Raw genomic sequence first — 19418 nt, forward strand, 5'->3', positions numbered from 1 at the left:
CTGGACCTACTGCCAAATGGGTTCCCATTTGTAACTTTCCATGCCTTTGTTCTTAGCATGCCAAGTCTATCTCCCTTCAGTAGGCCCAGCTCCCAGGTCATAAAATGATGATCAACTGACAGGCCAGCATCCAGAATTCCATCAACTCTCTTCTCCCCATCCGACCTACCAAGCCTATCTATGGGAGGAAGGCAAAAGAACCTTTCTTTCTGTCCTCGAAGCTTCAGTATCCCTCTGGACATGAACTTCACAGCAGCATTTGTGGAACAATGGATAATCTGTAGCTTAGTAAACAGCAAAAAAATATAATATATAATATATTTATATAATTATGTTTAAATACTCATAAAGAAATAGCTAACCTCATTATTTGAGAGAGACCACACAAAAGAAAGGCAAAGGGTCAGTCTGGAGTAGATGAGCCCGGAAAGATGACAGACAGTCCATCTGTGATGGGGATTGACTGAGTCCCTTGGCAGCTTACCTTCTAATACTTTGATATTGGTTTACATGGTGGGTGGGGCTGAGCCATTGACAGCGTGCAGAGTGGGGAGGAGATTAAGAGTTGAGAGAAGGATGGAGTTGAGTACAGATGGGGGAGGGGTCTTGTCCATCAATTTCTCCTTCCATTTCTAATCAGTTGTCCTTTTACAGAAATGTTTACCTATAATCCCTCCCTACTTGGACTACTTAATGCATTAATTGGCACCTACAAACTTTCTCTTGCATTTCTTAAAGGCTCTGTTCTAGACTCTCCTTCCACCATGGGACCTGCATTGTTCATTCACCCTTTGCATCCTGCTATGGGAGCCTCTCTTTTAGTCTGCCTCCAGGGCAGAGGAAGTGGGCTCTGGTCCTTGAGTTACTGGTTTTCTTCTGCCTTGGGATCTCGACAGGTGCATTCATCCGAGTCACAGTCAGCAGCAAATGGAATGACCTAGGGGAGTGAACAAGAAGATGAAATCATCCATTTTTTGGGCCAAGTGTCCCAATTTTCAACTGGCTTTAATTTTCCTCACTTGGTACTATAAGAAGTATGAGAATAGCGTTCACATCAGAGACCTGTAATTAACACTGGGTTCTCTTATTAATACCATGATTAGTTTGCAGAGAAACAGAGGCCCAAATTGGTTAATGATTTAATGAGTGGTTAAGTACTCCTCCATGTTAAGTCACTTTGCTCGTATGAAGAGCTGAGCATAGTGCCTGGCACACAGTAAGTGATTGGGAGGGAAAAACTGTATATGGTACTCCAGTCTTTATATGCTTAATCATGGCTTTATTATGGAGATACATATAAAGAAGGAAGTAACATCTGCATATCTTAAAGCTTTCAAATTCACCAATTAGCTTCAAATATCCTCAGAGCACTTGGATTTTTACTCATAACATGGGAATTCTTCAGCTCACTCAATTTTATAGACATAGGGAAGGTATCTATTAATCTAACAGAACCAAGAATAAGAGGGACAAAGAATATCAGGCAAAGGGGTATTACTGATGTGGTCCAGAGAGTGGTCCAGATAGCTATTGACACATTCCTATGATATATTAGTAATAGAGCATATAGGACTACTGAAGCTTTTGATTTCATTACAAAGATGAGGGATAACTGGGAAGCTTTAAGGAAGAAAGACAATCTTTTTGTCTGGGCAATGGTAAGTAGGCAGGAGAGTAAAAGCATCAGAAGGCATTGCTGGCCCAATGGACAACTATATTGGCAGTTAATAAGCCACACTCACCATCTAATCTCCTAATCACTTCATAAACTCCAGTATTTACCCCCTTGTAGTCCCCTCGTAATGACTGGGTATGAAGCAGTTATGTACCATGAAGGAGAGACAGCAAAAGCCCCACTAATTCTGGAGCCATGGCCTTTCCACCCATCCGAGGTGCTCCATTTACCTTCTTGGAAGAGAGTGTGGAGGAGCAGCAGTCTCCCCCATCATAGTTGCAGTAGGCCCGGTTATTGATGGTGTCACACCAACCGTCTGCTTGGAAAGGCTGTGAAGAGACAAAGTCAGTGTCCTGTGTAGCTCCATGGGTCCCCTTCCTGCTCCCCCGAATCACCTCTAACCAACTCCAACCAAATTCACAAAATACTCAAGAGATTGTGGATGAGTATCCAAAAGGCAAAACATTCTCAAAACATTGAAAAGCTTATAGAAAAAAAAAAACCCTTCCTGTCCAAGGCATTGTCTGATTTCACATCCAGCAACTGCTTCTGGCCTAGGGTAAGTTCTGCTTGTATCATTAAATGCTCTGAATTAGCTTTCTTGTAATAACAAATCTCTATAGCGTGTACATTATACTTCTACACTTTAATTCTACTATTATTTTTAAAAAGCCAGTGTTTGTGGCAATGTTGGTTTTATCAATGTGAAAAAAAGAAATGTATATAGATGATAATAATCTCCACAATCACATAGCCAGGGTCAGGCAGAGTTAGGCATCATTTGTCACATATCTTGCCCATAATGTTACTTTTCTTCATTTTTATGCCCGTCTGTCTCTTGGTTTGCTGAAGCCTGGCACTTAGAGACTCTAGAAGACCTCAGGTGCTATGGTGATATGTACGTTGTCTGTCCAAGGTGAAAGTGATCCCATGTTAAGGACACCAAGGGGGTTGGGGATTTGGCTCAGTGGTAGAGTGCTTGCCTAGGAAGTTTAAGGCCCTGGGTTCGGTCCCCAGCTCAAAAAAAAAGAATTCAAAAAAAAAAAAAAAAAAAAAAAAAAAAAGGACACCAGGACTGGCACCCAATGTGACACATGTAAAGCTAGCTACATGACTCCCAGCAGCTAGACATAGCATTTGAGCAGAGAGGGCTGAATTATTTCCATACACCCTTGTTACTGCCATCAGTTAACAGCAACCAAAATGGGAAAAGGGCCCGGACTAAACCAGAGTTAATGGAGTGTTTCACCCCAAAAGAGAAAGCATGATAAGACCAGCAGCAAGCAGTTAAAAAAAATAAAAACAGTTCAGCAGACCAATATATTGCTCCTCCAGAGAGCTACCTCTTGAAGAAAGTAAACCATACAGCATTTAGGAGGTTCTATCTGCCAGCCTACCTGCACCATATCCCTGGCTTACCCTCTCCAGCTCATGCCCAAATGTAAACCCTTAGGATTCATCTTATGGACAAGTTCTTTGGGTCACAGAATTTTCATGTCCTGAGACCACCTTTGAATTACACGTGAAGACCACTTGTCCCCTACCCTCCTTAAATGTCAAGTACAAAGATTGTGGATTATGGATCCCATGGTCCATCATGCTTTGATGAAACAGATAACTCAATTCTATAATGGATATGAAATAATGTTCAGCAAATGAGTTGAGTCAGGACACGCTCATCCAAGGCATTACTTCAGTGTTTTGATTTATTCTGTGGGGTCCTGAGGTCATGTGAACATCTCATTCCAGCTGTATACCCATTTACCAACCATTGAAAAGGTGCTCCTTATAGGGAAGCTGTCACACAGCTCAACGGCCATGTCAGCTGAGAGTAGAAAGGAAATGAATTCTTTTTGCCACACAGGCCTCTCTGAGAGAAAAGACAGAGATTCAAAGACGAACATTTGTCTTTCACACGGGAGCAGCTACTTTTGTCCCTGAAAGCTTGAGATGACTACAGAATCATGGCTTGGGGACCAGATCCATATTTTAAGATCCTTCAGTCTCCTTTTCGTCTTTCAAGTGCTTAGAGAATAACTTACCCACCTAGTACTAAATACTCTTCCTCCAACCTTGATTAATTAATTGGCCAAAGTTGATCAGCTCCCTTTTTACTGTTTATATAATTGCTATAATTATAAAATTTCACCTCACATATCTCTCCACTTCTGCATGTATTAGCATGCTCTTTAGAATGGAGAGGATGTTGTCATTTAAAAAAAAAGCTTATACTCTGTATATGTATGTATGTATGTATATATGTATATTTAAGTGCATGCCAGTGCATGCATGCATCTTTGCGGAGATGAGAGGACAATTTTAGGTATCATTCCACAGGTACCATTTGTGTTTTTATTGTTTTTGGTTTTGTTATTCTTTTTAAGTGAAACTTACCAAGTATGCAAGGGCAGAGAGTCTTAGAAATCTGTCTGTTTCTGCCTCCATAACAGTAGTATTAAATGTGTGTGCCACAAACCCAGTTTGTTTGTTTGTTTTTAATAGGGATTCTGAAACCAAACTGAGGCCATTATGCTTGTAATAAAAAATTACAAACAGAGCCATTCCCCCCGCTCCAGCCTATACTTTTAAATGGCTTTAGGAAAGAATCCTGAGTAATATTAGGTAAAAATCCTGTTCCTTGTAACACCTTTACCACGGATAGCTTCTTGTCTAACAAACATAAGGGAATCCATGATGAAGCAGTGAGCCCTAGGTGATCTTCTCTAGGGCTCACTGGGCTTCTATTGCATTGATTTCTAAGAGATGTTTATTTTTTACTCCTAAAGGAACCTAGAGAGAGGAAGGAACTTATAAAAAAAGGAGGGCACTATAAATACAGAGAAATATTGGAAAGAATAAAGTGCTTAATATACTAAATATACCTATTAGAATTAATTGCCCCTCCCCTAACATGCCAAAACCAACCACTCCACCCTCAACAAACAGAGTCTCCTATAGCAACATGTGCCTGAGAAGACTGTTTGAATCCAAAGCTACAAAGGAAAAGAGGGAAAAGGAAAAATGATTGATTGATCCAATGTTTGAAAGCATTCAAAGATTGGATAGAGTAGACTTTCAGTTCAACAGCTGAAGATGTCAGGATCATTACACAATTCCTCTCTTAAAGCTACTCCCCAAGAGAGAGTGCTGGGATGGCTTCAGTCTTGTGTACCTTTTCCTGCCTCATTTATACTGGAAGGTATCCTGTGTAAGTGGACTTTTTAAAAATCTAAAGCTCACTTCTTAGAGGTCTCTTTTTCAATTTCATTTTAATCATGTAATCAAGAAAAAATCTACTCAATGTAGCTATTTATACAGCAAAAAGTCATCATATGAACATTAATTCTTCTCAGTGTCCAGAAAGATTTATTCTCTACTAAATATGGTTTCTGTGATGCATGTGCAAGTACACATACACATGCATATGCATGCAAACACACATGCCTTTTGCTTGTTATCTAACATTGAGACAGAATTTCAAGCTTATATATTATAACTAAAATGTATTCTTATATCAAAGGCAGTGCTTGAGTTGCTCTTCTTATGATGCAGTCCCTTTATGGGAGCCATTTTAGTTGTTACAGAAATGCTTATCTTACTGGCCTCTTGGTGGTAGGTGGCAGTTGTATTGCAAGAAAATGAGACAATCAGATAAACAGTCAACAAAAGTACACTTGAAACACATGCCAGTTTATTCTATCTATATAGGTTTTAGAAGGTACACTAAAGTAAATTCAATCTTGTCTTTATTAATTCTATTATTATAGAAGGTTTCTTGTAAATCAATTGAGTTATCCCCATTGTGTCCAAAGACATTTGTTGTTTATGGCTCCTCCCCCAACAGATTGAGCCACAGAGATGGTGGTTCTGTCTGTTGTCTGTGGTTGTAGTCATTGAGCCAAAGTGAACATTCTTGATTCTATACCTATATATGCAGGATTCTGTTTATAGGAATGCTGACGTAATGAAAATATAGCTCTAGTTCTCGAGGATGGCCACTGTTAGTAGTCTACAGTTTGCTGGGCTAGTACCAAAATGTGGCTGAGAAATAACATGACTCAGATTTAGGGAATGAGAGGATCCCCTTTGCGAGACTGGGTCTGCTTTGTCTGTCCTCTCAGGAGAACAGTGTAGGACTAGATGAGGCCACAGAGAAGAGGAGACTGAAAGAGCTATTAAAGGCAAAGAAAGTTGACAGTAGAGAAGGGGACCTCAGTCAGCCTGCCATAGAGCCCACACTCAGGGGAGTTTCATGAATTTTGACTGATAGGTTGGGAACACAGCCGTTTCTTGAACAATACAAAGATTTTTTTCTTCTGCAGCTTACAATAGAACCTAAGACCCCAACTATGTTCTAGAAGGCAGTTCGAACTGCCCCCATCCTTGTTTGTGAATAACAAGGCTGGAACTCAACAGATAGCACTCTCCCTCTGGGATCCTTGGTGCAGAAATTCTTGTCTGCTTACAGGGCTGACTTAAACCAGAAGTAGACATTAAAATTTAACCTGATACCAAGTCCTGTTTTCTCTCTATATGTCATTTCTGGGAAAAGTTTACTGTTACACAGTTGAGAAAGCAGAGCACATCCATTTGTTCATATTAATTAATCCTGTCTCAGGGCTCCAAAGATACCTCTTTCTAGAGAAGCTATGATGAGGCATCCACACTAAGCTCCAGAGAGCAGACTGATCTGTGGATCAAGTTTCCCCATTCTCTGGCTGTTCAATAGTGATGACATCTTGCCCATCTTCATTCTCAACCTTGCCTTGTAATATGTGGTTCCAATGTTTGCATGTTCCCAGATCATGTTAAAATATAATTGCTATTAAAATGATATTAAGATGTGAGACTTTTAAGAGAGAACCAGGCCATGGGAAATCTGTCCTTACACATGGATTAATGCTAGTGTCTCAGCAGAAAGTTCCTTGTAAATGGGGAGTTTGGCTTGGCTTGTTTCCCTTCCCTTCGCCACTCTCTTTCCCTCCTTTCTTCTTTCCTGACCTATCTTTCACCATTAGATGAAAATTAGACCATAAATATCCCAGAGTCCAGAAGTGTGAGTCAATGAATTTATATTCATTATAAATGATCCAGGTTTAAATTGTTTTTTTTTTTTAAACAGCACAAACAGATCAAGACACCTTAGCTGTGTCCTCTGTATTCATAATGCCTGGACTTTTTGTGCAAGAGTCTTAAAGGATATAGAATGTGGAGTTCCATTACAAATCTTCTCTTAGAATCTCATAGGCAAAGCATGGGAGGCTTTTGATACCTTCATGGATGTATATTGCCAGAACTCTACTTGTTCATCAATAAATTAATCAATCACAAATATTGGCAATGATAGAGACCAAAAGGTGTGGACATGAATTAATGGGATAATTATAGAAAATAGTATGAAGTTCCTGAAACTAACATAATCCATCAACCCACTCTTAGTACATATTGAAAGGAATGATGAATAAGTGTGTTTGTTTTATAAGGGCTATAAAAAGAGGAAATCCTAGGAGACAGATGGAGGCCTAACGATTACTTATTGAAAAAATCTCCATCTAACAAATAATGACATAGGGCTTTTAAAAGTGAACTGTGGGGGATGGAGAGATGGCTCAGTGGTTAAGAGCATTGACTGCTCTTCCAGAAGTTCCGAGTTCAAGTACCAGCAACCACATGGTGGCTCACAACCATCCGTAATGGGATCCAACGTCCTCTCCTGGTGTGTCTGAAGACAGCTACAGTGTATTCATATATGTAAAGCAAATATTTTTCCAAAGTAAACTGTGGCCAGTGGAGATGGCTTGATCAGTAACAGACTTGATGGACCATCACAAGGACCTGAGTTTGATAACCAGCACCCATAAGAGAAGCCAGGTGTGGTGACTCATAGCATAATCCCAGCATTAAGAATAGGGAGACAGAAGGATCTAGAACTTGCTAGTCAGCCAGTCTGCTTGAATTAAGGAGTTCTAGGCTCAATAAGAGACCATGTCTAAAAAAAAACTTGGAGAGTGATTGAGGAAGACATTGAACATTAACTGATGGCCTCCACATGCATGTACACACATGTAGACACATGTATGCATGCACACACACCAATACATGGTCATACATCCATATACAAGTGAACCACCTCATTTTCAGCTAGTTCCTGGCAATTCTGGGAACAGAGGGTAGGTTTTACAGTTACTGGTCAGATGATCTTCCTCAGATCACTTTATTCATCTTTTAATTTATTGGGAATGAAAGAAAATTTATCTTCCTTTAATGTCTTGACCAAAGGAGCTGAGGTGGCCAAAGGTTCATGCCAAATAAGAGTCTTAGCACTCCAGTTTTTCTGAGGCTTGAGCCTTGAGGGATCTACTTTTCCTTATGATGCCTATCCCCAGAGGGAAGTACTAGTCCGTTCCAATCACATCAACTGAAGCATTGTAATCTGCTAAATCCAGGCAGTTTGATACACAGTGTAGTCACTGGAGCCAATGGAGAAAGAAAATTGTACTACTCTTTCACCACTCACCCTTGGGTATGAGAGAAGGTTCTAGACATGTCACAGCTGTGGGGTTATAATACACATACTACATATTCTTAGATACATCTTCCTCTGGAAAGTCTTATCTAGCTTTCTGAATCTAGAATTCTCCCTGCCTTAGAGTTTACTATACCATTATTGTATGCATGTACATCATAAAACTTTACACTTGGAAAGTTCCTGTCAAAGGCTCAGGATCTAATACCCCTTCTAGTTCCCAGCCTCTAGTTCAGTTCTAGACACAATACTTTCTGAACAAATAAGTATGTATGGTTGTTCTGTTTAGAAACGAGAAGCTAACTCCATTTGCATAATTTACGACCTTTCACTAGTCTTCCTTTGATAGGACATTTTGTAGACATGCTGCTTCATTAGAATTACATCATTTATACATGCGTATTTAAATATTTCTATTACATATTAGAGTATTGATATACATCAGGTCCTACAAACAAGAAATCAAATATAGAATCTGAAAACTCTTTCTGTATAAGCCACCTAAAATGAAAATGGAGAAGCAGTTATATGGGGTGAGAGAGGTAGGTGAGGCAAGAGAATGAGGAACATGCAGAGGGATAGTCAAAGGTAAGTATGCAAGAAAATATAACTGCTCAAAAACTAAAAGAAAAAAATTAAAAACATGCTATTAGTCTCAGAGCTAAGATTTTTAAGAAAAGGAGAAAAATTCTTCAGGGGATAAATGAGAAAGAAAATGAAAACCAGAACAGAAAGAAGATGGTAAATCACAAAAATTTTAGGAGTGGTCACAAATCAACAATCAAGTTTGGGTAGGAATAACTAGATCACATGTCTTCACAAAGTGTGTTGGAATCAGGAACACTTGGTATTTTTAAAAGAAAGTTCATGAGGACTGTAAAGAATGGCACAGCCACATGCTAACATTACTCAGGTAACATGGCTTATTTGGAAGACTGGGGTTTGGGGGTGGGGGTGAGTCTGGTCCTGCTTATTATTAGCTCTAAAGTCTTCATAACTCAAACCCAAGCTTTTGCTGAACTCATTAATATCTAAGATGCTAAGACCCTGATGGAGTTTTAGCTTAAAGGAGCACCACCTTGAAGACCAGACCTCAAGTCTGCGGTCTATAGCAAGAAGCCATTGTAAGAAAATAATGAATACACACATCCTGTTGGTTATCAGAGGGAAGCTGACATGAACACTAGGCATTTTAGTCTTTTTAGGACTGGGGAGTGGCCATCTAGGGCCTTCCATGTGTTAGGAAACCAATCTACCACTAAAATACATCCACTGCCTTTTTTGTTTTTTTCTGATGGTCTTGCTGGGTGTTCACTGATGTACTTAAGCTCACTCTGTAGCCCAGTTCAGCCAACCCAATAACTCATAGGTCTGTGACCCCTTGCCTGGTTTGGGGTCTAGTCTTGTCACCTATGTCTACAATGTATCAGTGGTTCATGTATAAGTTCATGGACCCTGTAGAGGGCCTCATGCTTCTTCCTGTCCAATCTCATAAACCTACAGAGGAGGCAATGGAAGAAATGGTCAATGTAATCTGATTATGTCTACCTGATACCAGGAACAGAGCAACATCTCATAGTGCCATATGAAGTCAATATCCATGGAGAAAAAAATGGTTGAAAGAAAATTGGAGTAGAGGAAGAAAAGCAAGCAAAGTGAGATCATGGGAGTTCTTTGTAATGATTCATCTCTCCTTCAAAGGACCCAGAGCTCTAGCACTCCTAACTTAGAAAACATAAGGACTTCGGTGCCTATGTGAAGATTAAGAGCACAGATACCATGATGGACACATGCTCAGAGTCCTGCCTTGCTCAATTGCCCTCCTATATACTGAAAAACTCACCTTGCTATAAGAAATAGCACATGTGCTCGGATGCCTCACAAAATTACTATAAGGGGTAGAGGAACAAAAGGAACCACAATGATTAGGACAGTGTTTGACCCACAGCAAATACTCAATAGCTCAGATTCATGAAGGCAAGATAGAGGCTACCACTATTGTAGGACGCATAGGCTGGTGAATGAGTTCTCTGAATCAAGACCTCAGAAAGCAAAACCTCAAGATTCTGCCACCAACACTGTGGGACAAACACAGATGCTTCTAGCTTGGATAGTATCCTGCCCACTCACCTTCATTACAAACAGAAGGATCTGAGTTGTGAAGGAGTGATGGTCATGTGTACAGAAAGGTGTATGGAATGTGTTTTTAAAAAATAGAAAAAGAAATAAAATAAAAGGAAAGCCTTTCTGGGCTCCATAAATTAGGATAATACTAAAAACCATAGTGGAAACCTCTCAGTCAATACTGGTTCCTCTCTCCTGACAGTAAGTATAGCCTTGGAACATTAGGAACAAAATGAGGAAAGAGACCTTAATTTAGAAGAAAATAAAACTGCCCAACTTGTTAGTTCGTAAAGTGAATTCTGAAGAAGACACATGGGATTCGTCTCTCGGTGTTCATTTAACATCGACTTCATCTGTTGGGTAAGTGAGGTTGCAGTAGACAGTGGGCTGAGGTAAGAGAATAGAGGGCCCCACTCCAGTGGAACATACTGGTGGAACATTTGCTTAGCATGCTAGACATTTTGGGTTGATCCCCAAAAGCATAGGAGAAGAAAATGAGTAGAGAGGAGAGTAACATGGATATATCCCTGTTTGTGTCAGCCTCTAGAACTGGATCCTTCTATGTCTATTATTTGTGCTTTTGATCTGGAGACACAGTGGGCTTCAATTAGCCAGAGAAGAGTCAGGGAAGTCCCTGAACAAACAGATATCAAGGACCTTTTCAAGAGGGAAGACAAATGCCATGCAGCAAGACTGTCAGGAGACCTTACAGGCCACTTGTCTCACTTCAGTCGTGAAACCAAGGAAATCATGAGCAGGAACAAACCTTTCAGGCCTGCTATAGAGACACCAGGGAGATATAAAGGTGTTTCAGTATTATTTTTGTAGAATTTTGAGCTCAGACTCAGTCTGTATCACCAACATAAGTACTCTGGACCAAGCCATCAGATCACCCAGAGTCCTGCTTGGTACTTACCATTACCTAACAGGATTTAGAGATGTCTGCATTAAGAAGGGAGAACACAGTTGGTGAGCAATCAGATTTTAGGGTCTGACTGATAGAAACAGATTAATGGGTTACACAGGGTCAGATGTATCAAAGAAAAGCATTATCATGTGTGAACAAATAATGGATGGCGAAAGATTTCGTTATTTTTTATTGTTTTAGGACATGGTTGGTTCTGATGTCTAGATAGGCCAAGAAGTAGTTCTAAATGAAGCCTCCAAGACTGAATCACCTTGTGCAGAGAGGAAGACAAGGTAAAGAGAAGTTTGATGTATACAGATGTGGATAATTCATATGCCCTGAGGTTTTTGCCACTGTTAAATGGAATGGGCCATGAGGTGGTGACCTGAGGTTTGAGGAAAGCAAGATTTGACTATCACAATGGCTTGATATAATCTTTTATGTATAGACTTGCTTACAATAAACTCTTAAAGACAACCAGCTTCCTCTGAATGACTCAGAGGAAAACAGTAGAATTCCACGCATCATGCTATGTAGGGTGAGTACTTCTGGTGCCTTTCCTTGGTCACCTCAGTAGGTGGCTACTCTCTTAGTCCCTCCTCTCTGTGTCTCCATCAACTGCCCTGCCAGGCCACTACTTCTATGAATGGAACATTCAATGCATGCTCAGCTTGGAAACTCACATTCTTGTGGAAGGTGAGGACATGGAAGGAAAAGAAGCATGTCTGGGGCAGAGGTAGAAACCCTGCAGAGATGAGAAAGGGAAGTGCAGCCTGTGACCTTAGAGGGTCACAGAAGAGTGTTGGGGTTCCATGTAGCCCTGGAGCTTACTCCTCCCTCTGCCTCTGGCTCCTTGGACAGCCTTCAGCTCATGGGAGGTAGAGGCAGGCTAAGCTGGCCACCGGAATGTTCTACCACAGCTCCAACATGCATGCTCATCCCTACCCCCTACCACACACGCACACATGCCAGGCAGCTCGGCATTTCTTGGCTTCCTAAGCCAGCCCGTGGAAGATGACTGGGAATGCAGACTGTGGGAGGAAATGACAATATTCATTGTTTGGATTAAATATTTTTCTTGGCCCTCCTGCTGTTTGCTGAGTGTCTTATTTTTTTTATTTGCCATTCTCTCTCATTCTTTTCTTTTTCTCTCTCTCTCTCTCTCTCTCTCTCTCTCTCTCTCTCTCTCTCTCTCTCTCTCTCTCCAAGCAATTAAGCCCACTAAGAAAAGTTTAGAGGGGAAAGTAGAGACATCTAAGAAAAAAGCTATTTAGGGAAAGCAGAGTAGGTGAGAAGACCTGGTCGAGGCAGCGTGTTCATTCTGAGTGGGACTCCACCTGGTTTTCGAGGAGTCTTCCTAGATGTGAACTAGAGCGCAAAGAACTTGTTTTCTCTCTTTTATGTATATGCAATATAAGCATGAGTAAATGAATGTGCATATGTAAGTATGTGTACTCATACATACAAACACATCTATGGCACACATATGTAATATAGCACAAAGATATTCTCTCTCACATCTGTGAGACATTCTGTATAATTATTAGCACATAATTATAATGTAGATTTTATATAAAACACACACACACACACACGTGCGCGCACACACACACACACACACACACACACACACACACACACACACTACACACTTCCTCTAGAAGCCTCAGGCACGAGTAATAAACCCAAAGGTCAAACTATCTTTATAAAACACAGTCTTCTCAACAAGCAAAATGCTGTCTTTAAATGGTATTGGTACATGCTGTGGACTCTAAATTGCATACTCATGAATCTTCACAATAACCAAATACATATTTTAAGGACAAAAAGGTTTTCGCAGGACATGATTTAGAACAGTATCGGCATTGCTGGCTGATGTCCAGGCCTGCCAGGCTCACAGGACCTCCAACATTGTAGTCCATGTACCCATGCATCCTTCACTTCAGCCTTTCCCGTTGCATGTTATGGTCCAGTCCCCCAGCAAAGCTATCAGTATGGCTACCCACCTTCTTTCACAGGAAAGGCCAATGTCACATAAATCCATGAGAAATATATCTTGTAAGATATCGAATGCCTGACTAGAGAGATGACTCAGTAGTTGAGTCCTTCCTGCTCTTACAAAGGACTGGAGTCAGTTCCTATCGCCTACATCAAGAGTCTTACGACAACTTGTAATTCTAATTCTGGGGAATCATATGACCTCTTCTGGCCTCTGTGGACACTGCACACATAGCAAACATGTATAGACAGGTAGATATATACACATACACATAAGCACAAATATAAATATATAGTTAAATCTTTAAAAAAGATGCTGAATGTCAAAATATTTATTACGAGCCACGAATGAGACTCACAGCTAGAATCTTGACCTACCTAGTTTATATATATTTTGTATGTCTCTTATATACAGGGTATCATAGTACATTTCATATATAATAAAGTTATTGTCTTAAGAAGGTTTTTGTTGCTAACCCACAGTATAAGGCAGAATACAAGACGCATCAGAGACAGATGAAAAGGCATTGGAAGCAAATGGAGAGAATTCCCTGACTACTTAAAAACACCACTAATAAGATCCTCAGTCATTCACAAAGGTGGGAGATGGTGTACTTAGAACATCTCTTATGTAGTATATGGGATTAGAGTTAATCTTTGAAGAACAAGTAAGATTTGAGTGGAGAATTAAAAGGAATAATCCCAGTAGGAAAGCTAAAGATCAGCCAAGATTTGAGATAAAAAAAAAAGAATAAAAGAAAGCAAAGATATATCTGTGGTTTTGTGCTTCAAAATTAATGATCCAAGTTTGGAACTATATCAAAACCTCTTTCCAGAGGAATTTGGTCCATATCCTGAAGACAATAGGGAACAACTGAAGAGCTTTTGAGCAGAGGAACATGACAAAAGCTATACTTTATAGGGTGGATCTGAGGACAATACGGAGAGTGTTTGGGAGAGAACTGGGGCGGAATGAGCTGGGACAAGTTCAGATCAAGCAGCATGAGCTGAGAAGAACGGCGCTCACTGCTTGTAACGTGGAGTGGCTAAAAGCAAGCAGACACAGAGTGATGAAGGGACAGTGCCAGTAAGAGCTGAGTGCTTAGATTTGGGGAGAAGATTGGTGGAGATAAAGGTTTATAACATTTTGACTATTTGAATCACGATATGTTTTTATTAAACAATTTGCTCACTGAAAGCCCAGCTAGAAAGAATCCTCCTTGCCACACTCCAGGGACTGAGTCATGGGACTCACAGCATAATCAGGCAGCCAAGCCTGTCTACACTGACAGCGAGAAGCTGTATACATGTTACTTTCCCATGTAAACATGGGTCTAGAGGGACCCAGAACACTCTCTCTGTTCAGTCCGGTCTCTGCCAGGCTTTCTCTACAACTTAAACAGGACTACTTTATGACCCCCGGGGACTCTCCAGGTCCAGTTAAATTGAGGAATGGCAAGAGGGATGGGTTGTGTTTATTCTAGAATGTTTTCTTGCCAGCACGCTTGCTTCCTTCAGGCCAGTCTAGTTTTTAAGCTCTTGTATCTATGCACAATTCAATTTGTGTGGCTGATTCTTGTGGTTCTCAACCTCAACCTGTCACGCCATCCTGGGATGTCAGCTGGCTCTTCTGTTCTCTGCTAATTGGTTGGTCTACTCCATTTCACTTTCACCCATATGGGACCTATTCTTCGTGAAAGTGTCTTGTTTACATTCTCTTTATCTACGGGATGCTTGTCTGTGTGTTTTAGCCGCTCAGCCACTGATCAACTGCATCTGTTTCGCTACATGTTTTTGAGTCTCTGAGCACAGTTAGGCAGAGTTCATTGGCGTACCTCCTCTGCCTTCTCTTCCTCGGACTTACAGCTTGCAAAGTCCAGGGAGGTGACCTAACAGGTGGTGGTCAGCACCTCACACTCATCTCTCAGTGTCTTTAAAACACTCTCCTTCTTAGTTGATGTCATGTACTTCTTTCTCTGGTTTTATTCTTTTTAGTCAGTTTACACTAAAACAAGAATGAGCTCACTTACTGGTGCTGGATTCGCTAGCTCCATAGCTGCGGAAAGCTAACTACATGGTTAGCCGTCTAGTTTCCTCATTTATAAAACAGGAATGGTTAAGAAGACATAAAAGAGGTAACAGTTCCTTATCATGGGCAATGGCATGCAGTACAGTCAATAGTGTCATCATTGTATAACTTGGGACCAGCAGCTCTTTCTTTGTAGTTACTTCCTGACCACAATGATTCTGGAGACTGAATCCTGATGGTTCCCCGTCTGCGAAAGAAGAGAGCATTCAACCACCCTCCAGAATGGCTTCAAGACAAACATATCACCCTTCCTGTTTCTTTACATTCTGTAATCCAAGGTTGGTGTAACCCAATGACTTTTCCGGACAACAGCACAATAGAACAATACAGAAGATGGCATTGATAGTAACAAGGTATCTCAAAAAAAGTATGAAGTATCCAGTTACACAGACTGCTTGCCCTCCTATTGAGAGTGGAGGTTCAGTCACAGTGTGTTATTTATTCAGTCCCCTATTCTTTCCTCTACCAACACCATCTCCATGCCGCACTTACCCCTCTGAAGATTCTCATCTTCCCACTGTAGTATCTACATATGCTCCCCCTCTAGAAAGCAGCTGACACATCCAGAAACGAAGACTGAAAGGTATCTGCCACTAAATAGACTATAAGACAATCTGGATTTTAAAAATGAATATTAATGGAAGACATGAGAAGAAACATATTCTCAAAATAACCCAGTGGAGCTAAAGATCTCTTTAAAAACTGGAAACAACAATGTCAACTCTTTGTTTTGCTTTCTCTCTCTCTCTCTCTCTCTCTCTCTCTCTCTCTCTCTCTCTCTCTGTGTGTGTGTGTGTGAGAGAGAGACAGAGACAGAGACAGAGACAGAGAGACAGAGACAGACAGAGACAGAGACATGGAGTGAGCATGAGCTAAACATGAGTTGTTTAGTAAATTTATCAATTTGGATGGGGAGGGGAACGCCCATAGAGAAGGGGAGGGGGAGGGGTTAGGGGGATGTTGGCCCAGAAACTGGGAAAGGGAATAACAATCGAAATGTAAATAAGAAATACCCAAGTTAATAAAGATAAAAAAAAAAAAAGAATTTTACTGATTTATCATCCCTTCCACATTCCCAATACTTTTCTCTTAAAAAAAAGAAGCATGAAGAACTAATAAGAAGAGGGGACTGGGAAGATGGTTCGGTGGATAAGAATGCTTGCTGCAGGAGCATAAGGACCTGAGTTGAAGTCCCTAGCACTCATGAAGAAAGCCAGACATGACAAGAGCCTACAGTCCTAGTTCTGTGAGGGGCAGAGGCAGGAGGATGGTCAGTGCTTGGTGGCATTCCTAATGGTTCCCTCCCTATAGTAGCATAATTGAGACACATAATTCCAGGTTCAGTGAGAAACATTTTCTCAAAGGAATGAGGCAGAGAATGGTAGAGAATGATGCTGGCAATTCCTCTGGCTTCCATGTAAACAGAGGAGGGGGAAGATGGAGAGGGGAAAGGAGAGGGAGAGAGACAAGGAGGAGGAGAATAATGATGATGATTATGGTGGTAATGGTGGTGGTGATGATGATGGTGATGATGATGATGATGATGATACAGAAAGGAAGTCTCAGAGGTAAAAAGACCTATGTCTTCTGTTATTCCATCCCAAGCTTGTCTGGACAGGTCTACCTATAAGGATGGGCACACTGTATAGAATCAGAGCTGTAGGAACTCACGTTTTATTTAACTACAATATCGTCAAGGTCACAGGAGACTTCAAAGACAGAGATCATTCCTGGAAATCAAATAGCATTTCAGTCATGCATCACCAAGTTTAATATTCCCTACATTAGAAGACCTTGGTTAAATCTAATCTCATTTTTTAATTAGTCCTTCTATCGCCTGGTGAGGCAGATTAATATGATCATCCTTATTCCACTGATGAGGAAAATGAGACAAAAGGCCATGCCCCAAGGTCACTTGGGGAAAGCGCAACAGAGGTGAAAATTAAACTTAAGCACTCCAACAGCAAAGGAGAGGACGTTGGGGAATAGGCTTCATCTATGTTTGCTCAAGATTATCTGCATCTGCATAATGCAGATTCCATTTACTATGAGGTTTACATAATATAAAAATAAAATACTAATTCTACTTCAGAACCCCAATATTCCACTTTTAGTGAATAGGGGTATTTACCCAAGGCAAGCACAGCTGACCAAAATTAGGATTACTTAGTAAAAATGTGAATATTAACACTTATATAAATTGATATTCAATTTAACTAAATTATAGAAGATTATCTATGCCTCTAATCCTCTAGTGGCTGGCTTAAGTGGATGTTCAAAATAAGTAGATCAAAAAAAAGCACACATCTCCAACTGAATAGATAGAACCAGAACTTTCTGTCCCTCTATAGCAGGAGTTCAAGCATTGTGTTGAGGACGTCCTGTATTTTGTTTTGTTTTGTTTTTTTGTTTTTGTCCAGATCAAGCTGTTATTGGTAAGCAGTGTGGCAGGAAGGTTATGGTATTGGAATCCATCAACTTCCTCTTCCAATCCAGTTGTCTTTATCTTCAGCACCACTCATCCTCATGCCCAGCTACCCAATATTCACCAACCAGGGGATGAACATGATATTGCTCCATCAGCTCAGGAAAAGAGATGACAGAGTTCCACAATCTGAATCTGAATTACAGATCTTATCACCTCCTTTTTGCTGAGACTTTTAATGCTCAACAGCTGTCTGAATGCATAATGATAGGCCACAGGTAGAGTGGGCTTAAGACCATTAGAAAAACAAATATAAATCATGTGATCTTTTTGGTTCAAGGATCTCAGGGAATTAGTGCCCTCTCTGTTCTTTGCCTGAGAGACAACCATGGAGACAATGTGGAGAAGGTGAATGATTAAGGTAGATGGGTGGCTGCTCTAGACTAACACTGAATATTATCTGATTGAGAAGCCAATTCTTTATTCTTTTAAATCAAAGAAATTGTTATCAGAAGTGGGGTGCTATCATAATAAAAAAAAAACGGGAATGTGACTTGGATCTCAGATGGGGCAACAACAAAAAGTAAAGTTGTTTTAGGAAACCAGAAAATAAGTTACTTATTTAGAAAGCTGTTAAATAAACAAAACATTCTTTATAGTTTTTATTATTGTTGCTGCTGCTGTTTGTATGTGAAATAAATCATATTGTTAAGTGTTCATACACCCAGGTCAATATTTACTGAAATCTATTGGTTTAAGTAAAGAATCTTTGAAAAAAATATTTAAAAAATATTACCAGGGTTAGGGAGTGGTTATTACCTTCATTTGATAAAACACTACAATAAAAAAAGAGGTTAGGCAAGGTCACTGCATAGCCAGCAGAACTGACTAAATAACAAACAGTAGAAATTCCATAGTTGTTGCTACTAAAAAAATATCAAGCTGTTTCTTAGCTTTAGCAGGTAAAAGCTAAAACAGATTGCAGTAGTGCCTGTATTACAATATTATAGTATGTGGGAGTCAGGATGCTTATAGCATACAAGTGTTTCAGACAGTCAACTCTTTTCAGTAAAATGATATAGTATTTGCACATCTGCAAGTATTTCCTTATATACTTTAAATCATTCACAGTTTCCAATAAAATATAAGTGTTTTATAAGTAGTTGTTATGCAATATTGTGTAGGGAATGATCGCAAGAAAAGAGCCTATGCATGCTAATTACAGATGCAGTGTTTTGTAGGGTATTTTTTGCAAACAGCCAGTTGAATCCAGGTTGTGAAAGTCACAGGTAGGGATGGTCAACTGCAATGTTTTGTTGGAAAGGCCATCGAAGACAAGCTAAGAAAACACCAGGGGGTGGGGAATGCAAGTCAAAGGTGAACATATCTACCAGTTATCTGAACCTTTAATCCAGTAAATGCTACCTGCCCTTGCAATTGTGTAGGACAAAATGACTCTTAGAAATGACACCCCAAATTACACCTAAAATAATATCTAAAAGAAACCACATAAGCTCAGAATACCCTCATAGAGATGGTCAAGCGTTTGAAAGACTTGCAAGTTCTGCTCTTAGTGAATGGATCTGACCAGAATTAAATATATACAAATTCATAAAGCTTGTGAGAAGCATGGTGTCAAAATCATTCTCAGTTGTGGATGAAGAAGTCTTATAG

General features: G+C 40.1%; 1 protein-coding gene across 1 annotated transcript in view; it reads right to left on the reverse strand.

The window, feature by feature from the left end:
- Positions 1 to 304: 304 nt before the first annotated feature.
- Positions 305 to 19418, reverse strand: part of Pappa2 (pappalysin 2) — a 253101-nt gene continuing 233987 nt past the window's right edge. Inside the window, exons 21-22 of the mRNA XM_032915633.1 lie at positions 1906 to 2004; positions 305 to 937 (exon numbers count right to left, since the gene is read on the reverse strand). Of these exons, the coding sequence (XP_032771524.1) occupies positions 863 to 937; positions 1906 to 2004 (174 nt within the window). The 3' untranslated portion in view covers positions 305 to 862. The remainder of the gene's footprint in view (positions 938 to 1905; positions 2005 to 19418) is intronic.

This window comes from Rattus rattus, chromosome 10 (genome assembly GCF_011064425.1).
Source record: "Rattus rattus isolate New Zealand chromosome 10, Rrattus_CSIRO_v1, whole genome shotgun sequence".
In the NCBI taxonomy this organism is placed as follows: Eukaryota; Metazoa; Chordata; class Mammalia; order Rodentia; family Muridae; genus Rattus; species Rattus rattus.